At 46.2% G+C, this 21474-nt stretch overlaps 1 protein-coding gene across 13 annotated transcripts in view; it reads right to left on the reverse strand.

The window, feature by feature from the left end:
* Positions 1–21474, reverse strand: part of ABLIM3 (actin binding LIM protein family member 3) — a 141890-nt gene that overhangs the window by 9911 nt on the left and 110505 nt on the right. For 5 of the 13 annotated variants that reach the window (XR_008328897.1, XR_008328892.1, XR_008328894.1 and 2 more), the window contains 10 exons: positions 17060–17118; positions 14653–14724; positions 13925–14080; positions 11227–11256; positions 10228–10357; positions 9129–9227; positions 7207–7257; positions 2185–2319; positions 1503–1567; positions 589–736 (listed from right to left, as the gene is read on the reverse strand). Coding sequence is in view for 1 of the 13 variants with exons in the window: in XM_053376589.1 (XP_053232564.1) it covers positions 589–736; positions 1503–1567; positions 2185–2319; positions 7207–7257; positions 9129–9227; positions 10228–10357; positions 11227–11256; positions 13925–14080; positions 14653–14724; positions 17060–17118 (945 nt within the window). In the remaining 12 variants the exon portion in view is untranslated. The remainder of the gene's footprint in view (positions 1–588; positions 737–1502; positions 1568–2184; positions 2320–7206; positions 7258–9128; positions 9228–10227; positions 10358–11226; positions 11257–13924; positions 14081–14652; positions 14725–17059; positions 17119–21474) is intronic. The other 8 variants (XR_008328895.1, XR_008328901.1, XR_008328896.1 and 5 more) reach the window with 8 other exon arrangements.

Consider the following 21474-nt stretch of genomic DNA (forward strand, 5'->3'; position numbering starts at 1 on the left):
TATGCACACTTCTGTCTTAGGCCGATTGACTCTCTCAAATGCTTCTCTGTCAAAAGCCAGGGGAATAGTTGGATCAGGCAGGAATGGCCGTGTTGAGAATGCAGTGTGAGACCTAGAAACAGGATTGTGAGCTAAAGGCTAGTGCTGTGTGTATGATGAGGTAGCTTTGAAACACCCACGTTCATTCTCAATATGTGAACCTAACCGGCCGTTATTAATGTCTCCATTTTCACTGCAGTTCTAACCTCCCTTAGTCTCACGGTCCCCAACTATGAATGTTGCATCAAGAAAACAATATCAGGCTGGAACCAGTATATTCATAGCAAAACCAGCCAATTTAATTCACTAGAAGAGCTCAGTCGGCTGGTTCTAAATCCACAGACTCAGCATCTGATCTGAATTTCCCCTGCACTGGGATCATTCTGCCATGTCTGTGATACCTGCCCCCCCCGCAAGAATCTCCCTTACGAAATAGCAATGCACGGCCTGTGAAAAGACAAGCCTTCTGCACCTCTCCCTTCCTTGAAGCCAACCATCTGCTGGCAGGCAGGCAGGCAGGGGGTAGGTGAAATTTTCCCAATTGCTTACAGCCATTTAAGGAGCTTTCGTAGCCGGCCGTGTGAAGAGCTTCTCTACTGCCTGCCGAGCTGCGAGGAGGAGTCCAGGGGTCAGCGTAGGAATTGGATCGGGCCTTCATTTCTTCCTTAAGTATCAATCTGCCAATGCCAGTCTGGAGCTATCACCACAAAATATTAAGAAGATGAATGTTATAGGAGAGGGAGGGAAGGAGGCAAAGGCCACATCAGGGCCGGATCCTGCTGGGCAACCCCACCACCCCATGATCTACCATGAACAGCCCTGTGGGAAGGATCCTGGTGTGTGTCAACACTTTAATATCGCTTATTGTCTTTTAAGAATATGTAACAGAATATTACTTGTAAGCCACCTTGATAGGATTTATATCCTGAATACTGAATGGAATACTGAATGGTTTAGCCTATGTAAAATATGCAGGGATTTGTGGTATGTAAACTGAACCATGGAAAGAGAAGAGAAGTCATTGATTTAAGGTTGTTTAAATGAATATTTTAAAATGTAAAACAGAAAAACTTAATGAAAAATTATACAGAAAAAGAGAGATTAGCATAATAAAATGACCTAAAAGAGTAAAAATCCAATAAAACATAATGAAAAGGTGCAGAGGCATTATCACTGTTGACATGAACTCAGAGATTTCAACTGTTTCCCCAGTGAAGCTATCAGCACTGGACTACCCCATTGCACAGAATGGAGCAGCATCTGAAGATACAGTCAAAGTCCTCAGCAGCCGACCTCCTCTTATGAGGTCGTGAGCACAGCAGCAGAGGCTGGCACAGTGAGGAACCTTGAAGGTGCTGCTATCAACCCAAGGAGGAAGACAGCCTTTGGAAGTTGGGTTGGAGAAGCGTTCCTAAGTTCAGCATAAAATGGGCAAAGGTGGATCAGTGAAGATGAGCACTCACCTTATGCATCCCTCGATCAAACCCATCTTCTTCTCCTCCTGATGAGAACCTCCGAACTCGTGGTGCTACAAAGAAGTGGCGGCAGAGCAGTCAGTTCAAAGAAATCACTTGCATGGCATCAGGTTAAGACAGCAGCCATGAATCTGGGGACTTTGCTAGGGTTGGGGCCAATGTTGGACGTGCATTTCTGTAACCCAAAGGGGCCTGTGCTCCTTCTGGCATGAAGCTTGGGACAGACAGTAGCATATTCTTTTCAGGCATTATAGCTGGGAAGGGCTAGAGCTTCCGGTTCATGGAAGGTAAGCAGCCACAAAGGCAGACAGGGCTTCTGTAACTTTAAGAGCTTTGCAGAAGAGGGAATTTCAGCTGGTGCAGCTTTCTGCCCACCTTGATATTCTAGACTGAGAATGGGGAACCTCTAGATGTTGCTGGACTCAGCCCAAGGCAGCATGGTCTTGGGATGATGAGAGTTGCAGGCCAGCAGTATCTGCAGGGCTACTGTTCCCCATCCCTGTTGCAGACCATGCTTAAAAGGTACAAGAGCCCAGTCCTTCTCTGCAGTTGGATATTTTGGCACTTTCCTCTCCATTTCAGCATGGCCACTGCATGTAGGATTACACACACACACACACACACACACACATTCCTGGAGCTTTTGGTGACCTGGTGTGGAGAATGTTACCTTTAGGTGAGCCTTGAAAGGTCCAGTATTCTGTTTCAGAGTGGTAATATGGATCTGGAGAGTAGGCTGGGCTATATTTGGAGCTCTGGGCAATATCCTCACTGGTTTTGCTTTTTGTGGCTGCAGATAGGGTATCTGCAAAAGCGACAGAGAGCACGTGTGAAAGACTGGAAGGAAAAGGGGAGCTCTTCAGAAGGGTCTGGCAGCAATGACACGCGAGGGCAGCAGAGGCATATGCATCGTTCCAGGACAGCTCCTACCTTATATAAAAACAAGGGCTTTGTTTTTAAGGTGAGAGAGGAACAAGGGGGAAGGGAGACATGCCTGCTCTGTGTACCCACTGCTCATTTCACCATAGCCCCTCGCTGGTGCTGAAGCTGGTGCCAGGGTGAGTGGGTGAGTGGGAAGAGACATCAGGAGAGAGGCTTTGTGGGAGGGAAGCCATGGGCCCCCTCCCTCCATTGCTTTTGCACTTAAAAAATGCTTCAAGCAAGATCAGAACAAACCCAGGTTTAAATGAACGGTCCTGCTGCTATCATGCCTAATTCAAACTTTTCTTCCAAATATCCAGATAGCAAACTTTTGGCTACTTCTCTATAGAGCTTAGGCAAATGCAGAGCAACAGAGCAATGCAATTCTGCTATTTTCCACTTGCCAGTATTTTATTTATTTATATGTTTATATACCACGCTTTTTCTTCCAAGGAGCTCAAGTTGGTGTATCTGGCTCTCCTCCTCCCACTTACATTTCATCCTCACAACAACCCTGTGAGGCAGGTAGAAGAAGAAGAAGAAGAGTTTGGATTTGATATCCCGCTTTATCACTACCCAAAGGAGTCGCAAAGCGGCTAACATTCCGCTTTCCCTTCCTCCCCCACAACAAACACTCTGTGAGGTGAGTGGGGCTGAAAGACTTCAAGAAGTGTGACCAGCCCAAGGTCACCCAGCAGCTGCATGTGGAGGAGCGGAGACGCGAACCCGGTTCACCAGATTACGAGTCTACTGCTCTTAACCACTACACCACACTGGATAAGGTAGCACTTATCCTCGGTCAACAAACATGTGGCACCCGGTAATTGCACCCCATCCCTATTGCTTCAGTCAGGAGACTCCCGTGTCTGTTTAAAGCCAGGCCTGGAATTGCCTCCACGGCAGAAGTTTCCAAGCTGGAGCACAACGCAGCTCCATGTTGGTTACTGGCACAGTTCACTCTCTAGATTCCGGAAGGGCTGTGTGGCTCAGAGGGGCAGGGTGCATGCTTTGCATGCAGAAGTTCCCAGGTTCCATCCCAGGTATCTCCAGGTAGAGCTTGGAGAGACTCCACTCTGAAACCACAGAGAGCTGCTTTACTGGCCAGTATTGTAGACAACAGTGAGCTAGCAGGATCAATGAACCGACTGCTGCTTACATTCTCATCCTTTATGTGAGCTTTCCCCAACCTGGTGCCTTGCAGATGCTGTTGGACTACAACTCCCATCATCCCCGACCACTGGCCATGCTAGTTGGGGGCTGATGGGGGCTGAAGGGGAGGGGACACCAGGTTGGAGAAGGTTGTGTTTGTCAAGAAGGGAAGCAGAAAACAAGTGGCACAAGCTTCATAGATAAGTGCAGCACTGGGGCGGGAGGTAGCTGGATGAGGGCAGGGAAAGGAAGAGCAATGGGAGGAAGGGGAAAGAGGTCAGGCAAGTGGAGGAGGGTGGGAGCCACCCCCCTGAACTAGCAAGCACCCTGACACAGCAATGATCACACCAAAAGTGAGACACTGGGCATGGCCCAAACTGGCTCAGTCTTAGGACCACACAAGACAAGGTGCCAGTCGCATGAAACTCTATGGACGGCTTTCAAAAATGTAAAAAGCAAATGCAGAGGCTGATCTAGTTTGGGACCTTGGGAGACATGAGAGTCCTGATCTGAATTAGTTCCTTCATGTCTGCCCTTTGCATTGGACAGAAAGCTCCCGTTTATTCCCATGGAAGCTTTTCTGTAAATGAAAATATCAAGTGGAGATCTCTGATCAGGACCATCGATGACGGAGAGACTAAAGTCCCCGAACCCCCACAAAAATCCTAATCCACATCAACCCTCTGCCTCCCTGCCTATTACTACTACTCCTACTACTATTATTTCACATGACTCAAAGCAATTTACAGTCATTAATTTTATCACTGTATTTTATTTATTTAACAAAATTTATATGCCATCTGATTGTAGTAAAACCTCCATTTACAAGAAAAAGAAAAAGCCATCCACACAACTGCTAATGGCATGAACGGCTTCCCATGTAGCTCGGCCACCAGAGAAGAGCCACAGGAAGGAACAGTGAAAGAGAATTAGGGTGTGATTTGCTTTGGGTTGACGGGTTGTTATCATACAGAATAGCTGCCTTATGCAGCCTGTACTTAGCAACTCATCCTCATACAAGCCTCAGATCCTCCCTATATCCACGTTTCCAGTCTTCAAAAACCTGTATCTGTGGGCCAAAACAGATGAAAATTACTTGTGCCACCCTGCTATCCCAGCTGCAATTAACAAGCTCCTACTGGTGCCAATGGAAGCTTATACTAATATCAGCTTTCTTTAAAAATAAAACACACACACCTTCCCAACCCCCCACATATGATTTAATCCAGAATTAATCCAGAATAGCAATCCATCCTAATGAAGACCAGATCCCATAGGTTGGTTGGCCACTGCAACAACAAGGTGCTGAATTAAGTTACCCTTTGGCCTGATCTAGCTGGGCTTTTCTTATGTTCTTATCACACACACTCTGTTTTAATTAACACGGAGCAACTCTCATTCCTGGTTTGATACTCTCAAGAATAAATAAAGTGTGTTAAGGAGATAACTGGTTTTGAGCAATTTTGCTTTGAAAATATGCCCTTAAATATGCATTAGGAAAAACAAGCAAAACTTTGGACGGAGCGTACAAGAGGATTTTTATAGAGCACTTAGGGATAAGTAATCTGCATTACGTGATCATGCATTAAGTCCACAAATGTATTTTTATATATATCTTCAGAGAAAGCTATTTTATGTCCTAATAGAAGGGCAGATTTCCCCCCCCCCTTAAGCTTTAAAATATCCAAGGCTTGCTGGAGGAAGTCAGAGGGCTTCTCAGGAGCAAGGCATGGTGAGGTTGTTGGTACCAAGAAGAGAGGCAACGGGAGGTACTTACAATGCAGTGGGGAGCAGGCAGCCAGCAGGGCAGGGTGTTAGGCAGAGAGCGGAAGGGGAAAGGGGGAAGGAAAGAGAGGAGACACTCGGTTACCACATTCAAGGGGAAAGCCACAAGACCCTTTTAAAGCAATAAAAGCAGATGGGCGAGTGCAGAGCAAGCCCCTCATCCTCCTCACTGATGGGACCTGCCCAGCAGAGGGCGCTCCTCCGTCTTCCATGGCTCCCAAGAGCTTTGACTCAGAAGAAGTCTGGAGGGACATTGTTTCTGTAGTTTCCCAGGCCCTGTGGGTGCAGAACATCTAGCCTCCAGTCCCACACCTCCAAGTGATATTCCTGCTAGGATGCTTCATGGCCGTCTCATGTACGAGGCTAGACGTTTCCTCTCCAGCCTTCCTCGCCTTGTACAGTCTCCTTATCCAGTGACAGTATGGCCACCCACCCTGGGGATAGGCACCAGACCTTGGCTTTATCTTCTGCTCTTCTCGTTCACTCATTTCCCCCCTTTTTAAGTTCATTGCAAAGCCATATTGCTTCTCTATGACTTTGCAAGAAGACAGCTCTTCTTCCTTTCTGCTCTCTTAGCAAAAAAATAAATTTAAAAAAATCTACATTATGCCCTGATCTTCTCTCAGTTTGACCTTTGGGCTTTGATTGTCTCATGTCAGTCCCCTCCAGGAGCATCTGGTATGGTGGTGTGGAGCTGTCCAGCGAACACAAGCATCACTCTTGCTTTCCATGGTGGGGCAGGTCAGCGGCAAGGCTGGGGTCAGCATGGAGTGCAGCCAGCTCCTGCGGGTGTGCCTAGATGGCCCCAACCTCACCCCTGCCCTGATGCATCCTGGGAAGCAGCAGTGATGCTGGTGTCAAGGAGGCAACTCCATCATATTGCTCCAGCAGTTAGCTGCCAATATCATTTACTTCTCTCACCATGACACTCTCCTTCTTAAATCCCTACATTGGCTTCCTGTGCATTCCTGGACCCCACACAAGCTCCTCATCCTTGCATTCAAAGCCTTCTGTGACCTTGACCCCTTCTTCACTTATATCCTGATACCTTCTTGCCTGTGACTTTCAGAAGTCCAGTTAAACCACTCCCCAAATGCCTCTTTTCCCTCAAAAAACTCCACCCATTCTCCTTTGGCCATGATACCACCTCTCTTCCTTCCACCAGATCCCTCCTCAAAGGCCACCTTTCCTTATGAAGCCTCTGGTACAACTCCGTGCCCAGCTATTACTAGGTCAAAATGCATCATATTGCAACAACCACACTTTCCTCTCCCTTTCACCCCTGCCTTCCATTTTCATCCTTGCCCTTGATGTCTCCCTTGTGTGGCACTTTAGATTGACAGCCCCTTGTGGGAGGGACCTGAAAAATTCCATGTGCATGATTGGTGTAAATATACTAATACTAATATGCATGATGGGTGTAATAACTGAACTGGCGCTATAGCCCTGTTGTTCCCTTTCACCTGTAAGAGAGTAAGGATTGTCAGCTAAATAGCCCATTTCTACTTTGAGTTCCTTATGGCTGAGGAGACCCAGGCAGATTTTGACCTTGACCTTTTTATATTCCTAGGACAACGTCTGAAGGTCCCTGACTTAGAACGTGCCCCAATGTAAGTTCTGTTGGGGTTTCCTTTTTAGAAGTCAGAAATACTCAGACTTACATTCTTTCCCCCATTGTGTCCAGGTCTGGCACTTGGTAAATGTCAACATGATATATAACTTTTGCAAAGCTCACAGAGTCACTCCACACTCAATGTGCAGCACTGTCTCAAAAGCAGAACTGGACTTTGTTATTATGTGTATCCAAATATGTGTCAAAGCCATGCCCAAACTGTACCGTGTCTTTTATAGATGGGGGGTTTCCGGTAGATGTTACTCTCTGCAGCAGCTGGAGGCAAAAAGAAAGATAATAAAGGAAAGAAAGAGACAGAAAAGGAGAGTAGGAGCCAGTGCGCGAATGTTTCAGAATCACAAGAGCCGCCACAATTTGTGGGTAAGGTCCCCACCCACAATCCAATGCCTGCTTACTCCATTCAGTGTTTTTCTCCTCACAGCCTTATTTTAAGCAGCTGCAAAGCTGAGATAGGTTGGGAGCTGGTTTGATGGGGGAAGAAGGAATCCATCCTACTTGGGGTGATGTGTGCTACAGACAGCCATACGACAGAGAATGCGTCCATGAGATCATGCTGGGAGCATGCTCACCATTAAAAGCATGCAGGGTCAGGCAGACATTTCTCCTTCTGGCACAGTTGATGGCTTGCCTTCGTTCAGGGGAAGGGAAGTCCTAATTTGGGTGGTGCTCATGGCCACGTCTTTCTCGTCTGCCAGTGGCACCGGATGATCTGTGAGTCGGTTCCTTAGAGACAGGGCTGTAACCCTCATCCCATCGTTGCCCAAGAGCAAAACATGTCTGCCAGGGTCTCTTAAAATGAGAGAGCAAGAGAAGCAAAGCAAGCTGGGAACAGGAACTACCCTACCAGCACAAAGGCTTACTGATGGGTTGGGCAAAGGGCCATCCATAAAAGACGTCAGCCAGATCTACTGGGTCGCTTGTCGTCGGAACACCGTTTCCGGTGGTGGTAATGGCAGAAAGGAAACGTGACAGGGAAAATTCCAGAACTTCCAGGCTGTTCTAGGTGAAGTGGACCCTTTTCCTTCCAATAGCCAAGGCAGTCAAGGCCTTAAGCCATGTGACTCCAGGTCTACCTCATCCTTCTTCTCTCGCACTGTGAGTTCAAGGGCCCCTCATGAAAATCCGCAAGTGTCTCCTCCCACTCTGCTAACATGGGCACTGCCAGGATCAGCTGCCAAGTAAAATTTGGATTTCAACACACAGCTAATTGAGGGGAGGAAAAAAATAAAACAAGCCACCAGGCATGGATTCTGTCACTTGTTTTCATCCTGCCCCTAACAGATTCGTCCTAAGGCCCCTGAGTTTCTTTTCTTGGCTTGTTTGAATGACTTGAGATCAAAATCTTGGAAATGGCTTCAGGTAGGAGGGTGTGTGCTTGTCAAAAAGGCACCCTGGTTTGACTTGCCCTAGTTCAATCTAGGCCGAGGGCTTCCACTGCTGCCAGGTGTTTGGACAGGTGTCGGCCTCACGTGCTTGGAGTGAACTAATGATTCTAGATTCCCTTTGTGAGCAAAGCTGATGACAGGCTGCGCTGTTGGGCAGGTGGGGAGGGCACACGTGTAACTACTTGCATACTGAAAAGGGGCAGGTGTTGCCCTCCTTCCCACCCTCCCTGCAGGAGGGGCGCGGCAGTGGCCCTTACCTGGTGGCCCCCGGAGTCTCTGCTGGAGGGGAGCAGCCATCTGGCAAGCCCAGTTAAATCTGGGGGAAGGGTGCAGCGGTCCCTGAGGGGAGCAGGAGGAGTATAAGATAAATTATCTGTCAAGGATGGGTGCAGAAGAGCTCCTAGCTGACAGACAAGCTCTGCCTTGTGGTCCTTGAGGGAAGAGAATGGAACGAGAGGGGCAGGAGGATCTCTTCTTTGCTGAGGAGGGGGAAGCTGCACAGGGAGGGTGAAAACAAACTTAGGGGGTGGGGGTTCAGGCTGCAGGTCTTGTTTATGGATGGCCTCTGACATGCAGATGTCTCTTGCTGTTGCTAGCTGACTCTAGGCTGGCAGTAGCACTACTCATGCAGTATGCACACTTGGCGCATGCATGCGTGCGTGCATGCATGCAAAAATAAAACCAAAACCAAAAAAGATACAGCGCTCCTTCACAGGCTGGCCAGAGGCCTCCAGAGCCTACCTGGAATGTGGAAATGCTTAGGAGCTTGGTATGAGGTTGGTGTAGAAGACCTCACATCTAACTGGCTATAGTAGGGGGAGCTGCGCCCACTCTCTGTTCCTTGAAAGAGCAGATTGGAGGGAGCAGCGGAGAAAGAAAGAAAAAGAGAGAGACAGAGAGAGAGACAGAGAGAGAGAGAGGCAGAGGAGAATCGGTGTTAGAAGCAGCCATGTTAGAAGAGTAGCAAGCCACCTGTGAACCAATGATGGGGATGCATGAATGATGGAGGGGTGGGGTGGGGGGTGGTGGTCATGAAGACTCCTACACGCCACGGTGAGGGGAGGGGGGAGGGGTCCACCGATGAAGAGGAGCCAGAGGAAAATCCCACAGGTGCATGTCATCAGTGGCAGTTCTAAACCTATTCCAGTAGTACCCAAAATTCCATGCCAGGATTTACCCGGCAGCGTTAGCTGGTGCCAGAGGTGCAGGCTCAGTGACAGTTGTACAACTTAATTCATTTTGGCAGAGGCTGAGGTTCTGGTGGGTGGGTGGGGGAATATGCTGCAGGAGACCCAGAATAAGCCAGTTCTGCTAGACATGCTTTTCTCTGCGTTTTTTCCCTTCTCTGCTCTGCTCTTTTTCCTAAGTGCAACATGTCAAAACCTAGTGCCAGTTGTGTTCATGCTGAAGAACTCCTTAGCACCTCTGTCCGTGTGCCTATGAATCCTGGCGCATCCGTTGCTTCCCACATCATCTGCTCCTTTCCGTTTCATCACTAGCACAGGATCTTGAAGTTTTGAAGTGGCCACAGAAAAAGGAGAGCGGCATATGCACCAGTGGAGTATGAAGTCCCAGTAATCAACCCATCTCTACCCTGAGGACAGACAGTAGCAAAGTTGGCCAGGTGTCCAGAAATGTTCCTCCGTAAGAGAGGAAACTGGCCAAGGGGGTGTGTCCTCTTTGCCCTTCTCCCCACCACCACTGAGTCGTGGGGCTTCACAGTACAAGCTCTTCTGGGAATGGGAAGATGTTCCAGCCCTGAATGTGCCTTGGAGAGAGGCGCATATGTCCTGATGATGCCACAGCGCTGGTTTCTGCTTCGCATGTGTACTCCGCTTACCTGAGCGATAATAATGGTGCGGTGAGCGTGGGATGGTGGGGGACATGCCTTGGCGGCTGTAGGTGGGGGAGTCGATGTAGCCGGGGCTGGAGGCTCGCCTCTGTCGGATGTCCATGCTTTCATAAATATCCTGGGAAAGGGAAAGAGCAGTGATGGCAAAAGACTCAGCCCTTAGGGAGGTGCAAGCGCATGAGACCCCTGGCCAGTGATGTGGGTTTTCTGGAAAATATGGAATTGGAAGATATTCCAGAAATGTTTTCCTATGCAAATACACAGGGTAATTTGCCTCAGAATATTTCCAGTTTGCTTGGGGGGGGGGCGGAATTCTGATGCCCTAGAGCAGTGATGGCCAAACTTGGCCCTCTAGCTGTTTTGGGACTACAATTCCCATAATCCTTGACCAGTTAGCTAGGGATGATGGTAGTCCCAAAACAGCTGGAGGGCCAAGTTTGGCCATTACTGCCCTAGAGAGTGATCTAGTTGAACATGTTTATTTTACTTGTATTTAAAAACTTTGAAACTTCCCTGATATTTGCAGTTGGCACCCCTTCACTATTATTAAATGAACCTACGGACATTTTCCATGGAAAAACAAAGCATTAGGAAAAGTTTCTGTCCCACATCACTGCCCATGGCGCAAATCCTAGCCCTCTACTTTTGATTTAATTTTGTTCAGGGCAGACTGTTCTCTTTCCAGTCAAGGGCATTGTGTGTGTGTGTGTGTGTGTGTGTGTGTGTGTGAGAGAGAGAGAGAGAGAGAGAGAGAGAGAGAGAGAGAGAGACATCACAAAGACAGTTTGCTTTATCCTGAGCATTCCTAATATAACATTGTCATGGGGGACGGTCACCTTCCAGTGTCTAACCACAAGGCTTAGTAGCAATGCAGTTTGACCCTTCAGTACCCAGCCAAGGGGCTTTCATGGTCCAGCTGTCAGCAGACAGTTCCTCAGCTCAATGCCACATGGGCCCTCATATTAGTCTTGTGTGCCATATGATTACCTGAGAATACGGAGAGAGTGTTCCAAGAGACTAGAAGTGACACGAGACCAGAGACAAGCCATGAGGGAGTGAAGAGCGAGGAAAGAAAGAGAGTGGGGGGAAAATGATTACAAGCTGACATGACTGCTCAAGGCCACAGCACAGTTCATCTTCCCGCAAGTTACTGTCCACTTAGCAAGACCTACAACCTTATTAGAGCTGTCAGGGGATTGAGGAAATCTGGGAGGGAGACTCCAAAGTTAACACAAAGGTGGAGCAAACGTGTGTGTGTGTGTGTGTGTGTGCAGCAGAGTCCAATACTTCTCTTCCCCTCAAATATATGGATGCTCAGGAGTCCTCACTGGAGTTCCCCATCTTTCAATGAACAGCCCACCATAAGCTCCAGCCTTTTCCCTTATTGTCTCCACATTTAGCAGTCTTTTTTAAAGCTCTATGTGTGAACAAATATGGGTTTAATATAGAATAGAACGTAAGATGGCACACCCAAGACTATGGGTATTATATTAAGCTCCATAGGATCCTGCTTTCACTACTGTAGGGGATCAGCACATATCATAAAGGATGAGTCTAGCATGGCAGGTGCCATCAGTATGACAAATGAATCTGGTGGGCCAGCATGAGCACCACATATTCCATGTATCAGACTTATGCTTGCTCATTCAAACATGATAAAGATGCAGTCCTTTAGCAATTCCACTCCACCTTCATTCCTTTCTTACTTTTTTCTCAGGGGAAATGAATGTCTGCAGTAGTTCTGACCCATCCTGCAGGTTCATCTTGAGCTGCTGCTTCTCTTCCACAAAATACAAAGTGCTTTTAGCACATACAGTGGTACCTCGGGTTACGGACTCTTCAGGTTACAGACACTTCAGGTTACAGACTCCGCTAACCCAGAAATAGTACCTTGGGTTAAGAACTTTGCTTCAGGATGAGAACAGAAATTGTGCTCCGGCAGTGCAGCAGCAGTGGGAGGCCCCATTAGCTTAAGTGGTACCTCAGGCTAAGAACAGTTTCAGGTTAAGAACGGACCTCCAGAATGAATTAAGTTCTTGACCCGAGGTACCACTGTATTCACAAGAGGAATGCTTGTGAAAGCAAGAGCGAAGATATGAGGTACCATTCCTTTTTGGAAAGCCCACTCCTAAGGCTTTGCAAATGAAGCAACACTCCCGACCTGGCCTGGCTGCAGTGCACTCAATATAGGATCAAGAAGAGCACAGTTCAGTGCAAGGAAGAGGCACCACACTTCAGGAAATCTGCAACTGCAGGCACACCATCTCTGAGCCCTGCAAAATGAGGCTTCCGTGAACAAGGGGAGAATGTGCACGCTATACCTTTAAAGCACATTTCCCTCCTCAAAGTATTCTGGGTGCTGGAGTTTGTTGAGGATTGCTGGAGAAAACTGTGGGCTCATCCATGTATCCGCCTGTCCCGCTGCTTTCTCCCTGCAAAAACCTGCTCTTTACCACTGAATCAGAGCCAATGTTGATCGGGTTTTGCACAGATTGACATTTGCTCCGATTGAGCAGTAAAGAGCAGGTTTTCCTGGAGAAAGCAATGGGGCAAACAAAAAATCACCCAGACCTGTGCCTAGGAATAATGGGACAAGCAGAAAACCTCTTGGATCCATGGTTTCTAGGCATGGGACAAGCAAAGTGTAGACAAGCCCTATGTGTGGTATAAACTATAGTACCTAGAATTCTCTTTTACATATTTTTTCCTCAAAATTGTGCATTTTATCCTTTCTCATTTTTGTATTTATCTTATTCTAAAATGCACAATTTTGTTAACATTTTACTATAAAATATGCATTTATGCCTGCATTACGGCACTTTTTTTTAAAAAACAAACAAACTAGGAACTATATCACAAAATTTGGAGAATCAAAAAATCTATAGTGAATCAGTGAGCACCTCCCTACTTCTGCACATCTGAAAAGAAAGCCCTGGCTTGTTTGCCTCATTTTCTGCTTCAAGGCTATTGTGATCCCCATGCTTTTCCAATCTTCAGTGAGGTTTGGACATATGAAGACAAGGGAGCTCCTTGGATGTCTTTGAAACTGAGGAATAAGCCTTAGGAATTGTTCCTCAAATAACTCCGTACTTCTCACACTACATTTAAGTAACTGGATCTTCATCACTTACCCCTAGTAGACCACACAAACTATGGGTGGTAATCAACTAAGCTTTACTCAGAGGAGACTCACTAAAATTAATTAATATAACTAAGTTAGGGCCATTAATTTCAGTAGGTCTACTCTGAGAAAAACTTAGTTGACCACCCCACCTCTAACTGGAAGGTGTTGTGCTTTCCCCATCTATATCCCTGTAGCAAGGGATGGAACCAGTATACTCAGAACAGGCCTTACATGGACATTTTCTGTATATTGAGAAGGTGGCTACTTAGCAATAACAAATTTTGATTTGCTTTCGGTAAGTGTAAGAGAAATGTATTGTGACTCTCAAACAACTCAATCAAAATGAACAGGGTTACAGCACGGTTGGGGAACATGGAAGTCCAGCATCTGGAGGGCTACGAGTCCCAGCAGCCCCAGCCAGCATGGATGATGGGACTTGTATTCCAACAACATCTGGAGGTTCTCCATTCCTGATCCACAGCTATAGTTTATAGAGAAGTCTTTCTACCGCAGACCTTGCTGGCTCCCTACGTCCCAGGTGAAATGGCTGAGAAGCTGTACCTCCCCATAGCTATATCTCTCCAGCGTCTCGTCCGATGTGTATCTGTGATAGGGCTCATAGGAAATGAGGTCAGGGCGCTGCACCTCGTAGATGGCTTTAATCTTGGGAAGAGCGGCCAGGTCTTTGTAATTAAGGATCTCATTATCCACTTTAGCCTAAGGAAAGGGAGAGACAGAGACAGAGACGCGAACACAGAGAGAAAGGTAAAGAAAGGGGAACTGGGGGTGCAAGGGTAAGAAGGGGCAAGTTGGAATAAACAGGTTGAAGGCATCATCAGAACAAATGGAGCCAGATTGTTACCAGAGGTGAGAAATGGGAAGGATTGAACCTTGGAGGAGGTGACAGGGGTTACCCTAGGTAGATGAGGCAACAGTGGGAAAGGAGAATGCGGGCCAGGATTGGAATCAGTGCCATGAATTGCCTTGGCTAAATGCATCTGAACCCTTTGAGTCAGATGATGCTCAAAGAAGCCATATCAGCATCAGGGCCCTTTGGCAGTAAGGCATTCAAGGACTTGGTGTAGACACCTTGGGCTGAAACTGCCAAATGTTTGCCTTTGTTTCCAGTCCATTTCTCAATGGCTACGTGGGTGCATTGGATGATCACTTCTTTTCAACCTTCCTGGGATTGCGTAAGGGCATGTCTTCCCAAGCTTCACCCGTAGGAGTTGCAATGCCCAGTCCTCCAGCCACTACATGGCCTGCTTTAGCCACAGAATTGTACTTACACAGATGACTCTGTTGGGGGAACCAATGCTTGAGCCAGGTGGGGAGATGGATGTTTCTGAAGTTCTTCTGTGCTGTGTAGACAGAAAAGGATGGAATGAGTTGCAAATGAAGCCAGCCTTCCTTCCAAAACCTGGTCCCCTCAAGATGTTATTGGGCTACAGCTACCATTATCTCTGACCACTGGCCATGCTGACAGGGGATGATGGAAGTTGGAGTCCAACAACATCTGGAAGACCTCATGTTGGAGAAGGCTGAATTAAACCTTCCTTGTCTCTTGCTAGTCAGCCACACTGAAAGACACAGTTCAGCCATCCCTAACCTGAGTAAGTTGTGCATCTTTAGTAAAGGCAAATTGGTAATCTACCTGACTATATTCCTTCTGCTTAAAAAGCCATAATTTCTGTAATTTTGCTGCACTTTGACTGCAGTTTGCAGGAGGGAAGAAGATGTTGTCTATGATTATGTTTTCTTTAGTAGTACATGAGGGACGCAGGGTGCTGGGAGGGACACTCTGCCTTCCATAATGTGTAGTTATGTTTGAGACTCTAAAGGCATGTTGCACAAGGTTTTCGTTGCTGCACTGTGATGCACTGAATCATGTCACCTGATCCCTGCAAGCGGTGTAGCAGTTTGGTCAATTCATGTACCAACCCAAGCTAATTGACCAGAATGAGTGGCTGCTCTTCCCCTCCAAAGTCACTTTAGAGAAATATTTTAGGGGTGATGATGAAACAATGTGAAATCAAGAGACAAGTCCTCACATCTCTTGCAGTATTGCTTACAATCTTCGGTGTCTAGGAATGCAATGATGAGGCATCCCATCTGGAGTCCTGTCCTATTCTGACCACCGTTTCCAGAATACAAACGGCCTTGGCCCAGTATACCTGAAGGAGCATCTCCACCCCCATCTTCCAGCTCCGAGGGCCTTCTGGCAGTTCTCTCACTGGGAGAAGTGAGGTTACAGGGAACCAGGCAGAGGGCCTTCTTGGTAGTGGCACCTGCCCTGTGGAACGCCCTCCCATCAGATGTCAAGGAAATAAACAACTATCTGACTTTTAGAACACATCTGAAGGCAGCCCCGTATCAGAAAATTTTTAATGTCTGATGTTTTACCATTTTTTATATGTGCTGTAAGCCGGCCAGAGTGGCTGAGGAAACTCAGCCAGATTGGCAGGGTATTATTATTATTATTACTACTACTACTACTACTACTACTACTACTACTACTACAAGAACAGTTCTAGCTAAGCAGGAGATATAACTCACTGCCAAGAGTCTGACCCCAATCTTGCTGAGTTTTATTTTCTTGACAAAATGCAAAGTTCTGAGGACAACCCACTCAAGTGGTGATTCAGTTCCTGGAATAAGAGTTTAGCTCTGTTTTGATTTAGAGCATGGAAATTTAAAATAAATATTTAAAACATGGGAATTCAAATCTAAGGCAGAATTACTGGATCATGCCAAAGACCCATCTAGGCCAGCATCGTGTTTTCACAGAGGCCTAATAGATGCCCAGGGAATGTTTGCTAATAGCACCTGAGTGCAACAGCAGGAATACTCACCCCATGTTTTACCTACTGTTGATTTTAATAATCTTTTGACTATTTTAAAATAACCATTTAAACCTGCTCTTAGTGATAGTTTTAATGTTTTATGTTTTTGTAAACAACTTAGAAGTTTTTTATTTCGCAATCAAGCAAAATGTAAATGTTGTGAAACAAACAAACAAAATTAACTAAGAAGCAGGTAGCAGCCTCTTTGGGAGAGAAGCCTGGGCAGGAATCTATGCCCAAGAGTTGCATTTGCATTATAGCCAAAACAAGAAAGGTGGCAATTGCATAAAGAGGATGCTGAGAGCCATTTCTTAGTGCTTGCAGAGACTGTGTTTGCCAAGGATGCACAGGCTATTATGCTGGTGTTCACAGCTGTGCATCTTCAAACATGCAGCTGACATGTACCAAAGAGCCAGGCTCAGCATATTCCCATTTGGATCCTTAAGCATTTGGATACTTTTATGTATGCGTACATGATTATAACAAATGCTGGTGCAGATGTAGACAGTGTAACAGCTGTGTACAATATAAAGTGGTTCAAGACTATGAAGATAGGAGAAGCAAGAAATAAGTCCACAGTCAGTCTGTACTCCTTGGTTAAAGCTTCCAAGCTTCCAAGCCTGTAATCTTAGTTCAAGTGTATATATCCCTGTAAAATCAAAGCCTTTGGATGCTAAATTTAAGGCTTCCTCTCCTTCTGCAATTGCTTTGTAGAAGGGCTATGACTTTCAAAGCAAGTAAATAAATTAACTGGCTATCTTCCAGCCTCTAATAATATATTTCCACTTGAGGAACTCCCCTAGCCAGCCGTTGCCAAAATTCTCCTTCCCATCCATTCCCAGCTCCATCTTACCTTTAACTTTTTTTCTGCTCGTGCTGCTTGTTTGCAGATAGGATGCCACACTTCTGAACCTGGAACAGAGCAGAAGGTGAGGACTACAGTGCTGTCCAGCTGTGATTCTATTTTACATAACATTACCCAGGCTCATCAAAACAATACTCCTGAAAGCTTCATTGCTCATTGCTCATTGCTCCTGACACTATTACTGTTACCTCCTGCTGCAAGGTGGTCTGTTCATTTTACCCATCTGGTTCCTATTATTGAGGTCCTAAATCTCTTTGTACCAAAAATTCCACTTGGACTTGAACATTTTCAGCGGCAAGCTTATTGGCACATCCAGCATTTGTATCACCCTTCTTTCAATACTGATTAGAACTTTGATCGTTTTTGCTTGGAACTAAGAGGTTGGTAGCAAATTCATTCCACTCATTGTGTGAATTGACAGGAGAGTTCTACTAGCAAGGGTCATGTCCATTTCTGTGATTACATGTGTGGCATGTTCCAACTTTGTAACATTGAAAGCAACCAAGAGGCTATCTGGTTTAACACTCTGCCATAAGGCAGGACCATCCATTCCCAATCCTGCAATTTGTCCAATCCCCACGCCAGGTTGCAATAAGCAGAGGGCAGATGCAACTGCAATAAAATGCCTCGAGAGCAAAAAGTTTGACTAAGTGAAATAAGAGCACAAAAAAGTTATATCTGCATTAAGGGAAGACAAGTAGTTCTTCCTACTGTATGATGGCTATATGTAAGACAAAGGGTTGGAAACTTGGTTAACAAACTGGATATTGGTCCTGGATGCCAGTACAGAAGGAAATGCAGATCAGCAAGGTTCTGTGCAATTCCACCCCTGTAAGGAGTGCTCTGGAGTGGGAACGGAGTTGGTCAAGGCAAGTAGTTGACGGAGAGGGGGAAGGCCCAGCAAACTCAGAAGAATACAGCAGTCTGCTTACTGAACCCAGAAGGCAAGGCCTTCCCTCTCTAGCTGGCAATCTCCACTTGAGGAGAGAATCCTTGCCCTGGCTTTTCCTCCTCACCTAGCAACATAACTGGCACCATTGTCTGTGGCAGGTTGTAGCAGAAGGCTGCAGCAAAAGACAGCACTAAAGCAATGCTAAGAGAGAAAGCAATGGATCAAATACGTCAAACCGAGAAGATATTCTTCAGGGTTCCCTAAGAATCCAGGGCTAGTTCTGAATAAGGCAGTCCAGAAAATACAATGCAAGACAATTCAATAAAACCACCTTGGGTGTTTGGGCAGAAAGGCAGTACATCAATATATTAAATACATAACATCAATCCTCAATTGGATATGGGTGGCCATTTTACAATGAAATTCAGACTCTCTTCCCCTCACTCATCTGCTTCCCTATAGCAGGGAGGAAAGAGACATGCTTTCAGACTTTGAAGTGACGCTGCATGACATTGATTTTTATTGACTTTCCTAAGATCCTTTCACCTTAATGGTGTGGTCAGAGGAACAAACTATCAGCTGGTGCTGAAAAGGAGGATGCTAGGAAGAGACACAACACTTATACTGTAATATGATTCCGCATGTTTCAAATCTGTGGCTGTATCATCCTCCCATGGACATTTTACTATTGACCTAGGTCTCAAAGCTGACTAGTCCTGGCTGCTGGTAAAGGTCAGGATAAGATTACAGCTGTTGTTGTTATTCTTGCATGTTATCTAGACATCGTCCATCATCCAACCTGCCAGACAGATACCTGGAAAATGTATAACACTGCCATAGGCTCAAAGCGAAATCGGAATGGGTTGTCCTTGCAGACAGCAAAATACTACCATTATAATGTAGTCCAGCAGAAAAGTGAGCACCTGTTTTACTAGCCTGATAAGATTTGTGTTAAGGACTTGAAAAGATTAACTCCCTCCTCACCCCGGTTTTTCCCTTTTTCTTTTGCTGTACAAGTGATTATTATTAAGTGAGGGAATAGGAGAAGTCAAAGCAGTAGACCTTGTTCTTGTAGCAGCCTTAGAAGGTCCTATGGGTGATGGGGGAAATCACATCAATACCTTTCCAAGAGTTGCATGCAGACCAAATCATCAAACTGGTCATCATCCTGGTCTGCAATCCAGGAAGACCAGAGATCAGCATGTACTGGGGATCAGTGCAAGGAAGACTGCAGGGTTTGGCTACATCAGAGCTACTGGTTTGTCCAGTGGGCAGACTGCAACTTACTAGCTTTTCCCAAAGAAAACATTAACTTGCCCCCACCCCATTCCCCCCCTACCTGTTGCAACATTATTTTTGCGAAGATTCAAATGCACACATAGGTTTCAAGATGTTTAGAAACATATTGCGACACTCTTTCCACTTCTCAAGCAATGAGAAGCTTCAAGGGTGCAGTACTTACAGTACCTGGGTTTGGTTTCCTTTGGAAGGAAATTCCTGGAGGCTTCTTAGAGTTTTGCAATAATTGTGTTTATTTACAAATATACAGGTTGGTCACAGGTGGAGATTCAGCTCAAACACTCCAAAGGACAGCCAAAGTCTACTACTCCCACATCAGATCTCCAGAAATGAAGCCAGGAGCCTAAGGTGCTCATAGAACCCAAAGTTAGCCCCCCCCCATCTCTCTCTCTTGCTCAAAATGCAGTTTCTCTTCACATACAGGCACCTCGGGAGCTTCCAGTGGTGCACCAGTGGTGTGTGGTCAGTGGACTAGGGGGACCAGGCTAGTCCCCTAAATGTTCCCGGTAAATTAGAGTGTTGAAGTGTTAATGCATTGTGCCTCCTTCCCAAAGCCCAGGAAGCTTCTGCTCGGCTTAGGGAGGGAGGCATGATGCTCACACGCATGACATCAGGACATTGGGGCATCACACATGTGAAGTTGGCATCCCACCCTATCGTCCTCATAAGCTGGTGCCTCTGGCCCTAACTTTTCCCCCACAAAAAAATTCACCAAACACCACTGGATCTAACCTCTCTGCAGACAAATAAGAATGGTCAATATACAGCCATCATATAAACTTTTGTGCACATCAGTTAGGATGAATGCTCAATAAACAAGTCACCTTTGGAAGTAACTGTAGATTATAGCATCCTTAGATAAAGTGGAAGAAAGGATAAATATCTTTTTTTCCTAGATATTTCTAAGAACAACCATGCAATCTTCATAACAAAGGGAAGTTCCTTGTCAGCTCTGCCTGGCTAATTAAGGCAGTCTCCAGCAATTAACTTGCCCAACTCCTCAGCTTACAACATGGAAGAGAGAACACCTTCTACTTCCCAAGACATGTTTCTATAAATCAGACTTGCTCTGAACAGCCATTTAATGTGATAAGTAGACATTTATCACCCTTCCTCTATTATATTGGAAATGTATCCTAAGACAGAGGTGCACATAAAGCTGCTGATAGGAAACATAGGAAGATGCCTTATACTGAGTCAGACCATTGGTCCATCCAGCCTAGGACCATCTATGCTGTCTGGGATTTCAGGCAGGGAGTCTTTCCCAGCACTACCTGGCGTTGGCAGGGATCAAACTTGTGACCTTCTGCATTGAAAACAGCTGGTCTACCACAGAGGTACAGCCCTTTTCCTGAAGCGACGGAAATAATGTAAGTAGAGAACCCTGCTTAAGAAGAAGGTGTGGGAAAAGGAGGTAGAAGAGGAGGACTTTAGGGACAGAAATGAAGTTGGGAATTAAATCTTGGCTGATTTAGCCCCATGCGGGGGAGATATGCTCAGACAGAATTGGAGTAAAAGAGTGTGAAAGCCAGTCCTGATCTTCTCATGGCCATTCAACTCATCCCCTCCCAGCCACAGAATGAATAATTATTTTCCACAGGCAGAATCCCACCCACCTACACTGTATCTGTATATGTCCCGCCTCTTGGCACAACATTTTTGAGGGCTGTGGTCACCATAGCAACAGGATCCTCTCATGGGCTGGAGGATCAGGCAATGATGGCCAGGTGCAATGCATGGAGGAGTTGCTCTTTCTCCACTCCCCCATCATAGTGGTTGATGGGCCAATGTGACACTAATGGCACTTCTGCTCCCCCACAATGAAGCAACCATCAATTGCCACCCAACATAGACAACAGCCCCTCCCTAAGCCAACTACTCTAGCAGTGCGAGGGTGGGAAGTAGCCAACCCTGCAATTAACACAGACAGACACAGGGTAATTAGTGACTCAGGGTGACAAGCACCTAAAGGTTGTCTAAGGGACAAACACTCCCCCCCACCAAAGCTGAAAATAGACCCATAAGGGGAAAGACACCCTAAGCTCACATTGAGACCCAGTAATTATTTATCTCTTCCTCTTGCAAGGGCACGTACCACCACAACTTCTCAAGTGATCTGAACTTGTTGCAAACAGGAAATGCAAAGTAGTTGGCCTTAGGGCTTCGTCATGTGGCCTCTCAATAAGGGTCTCTGTGAAACAGGATTGATTAA

Source organism: Podarcis raffonei, chromosome 2 (assembly GCF_027172205.1).
Source record: "Podarcis raffonei isolate rPodRaf1 chromosome 2, rPodRaf1.pri, whole genome shotgun sequence".
Classification (NCBI taxonomy): Eukaryota; Metazoa; Chordata; class Lepidosauria; order Squamata; family Lacertidae; genus Podarcis; species Podarcis raffonei.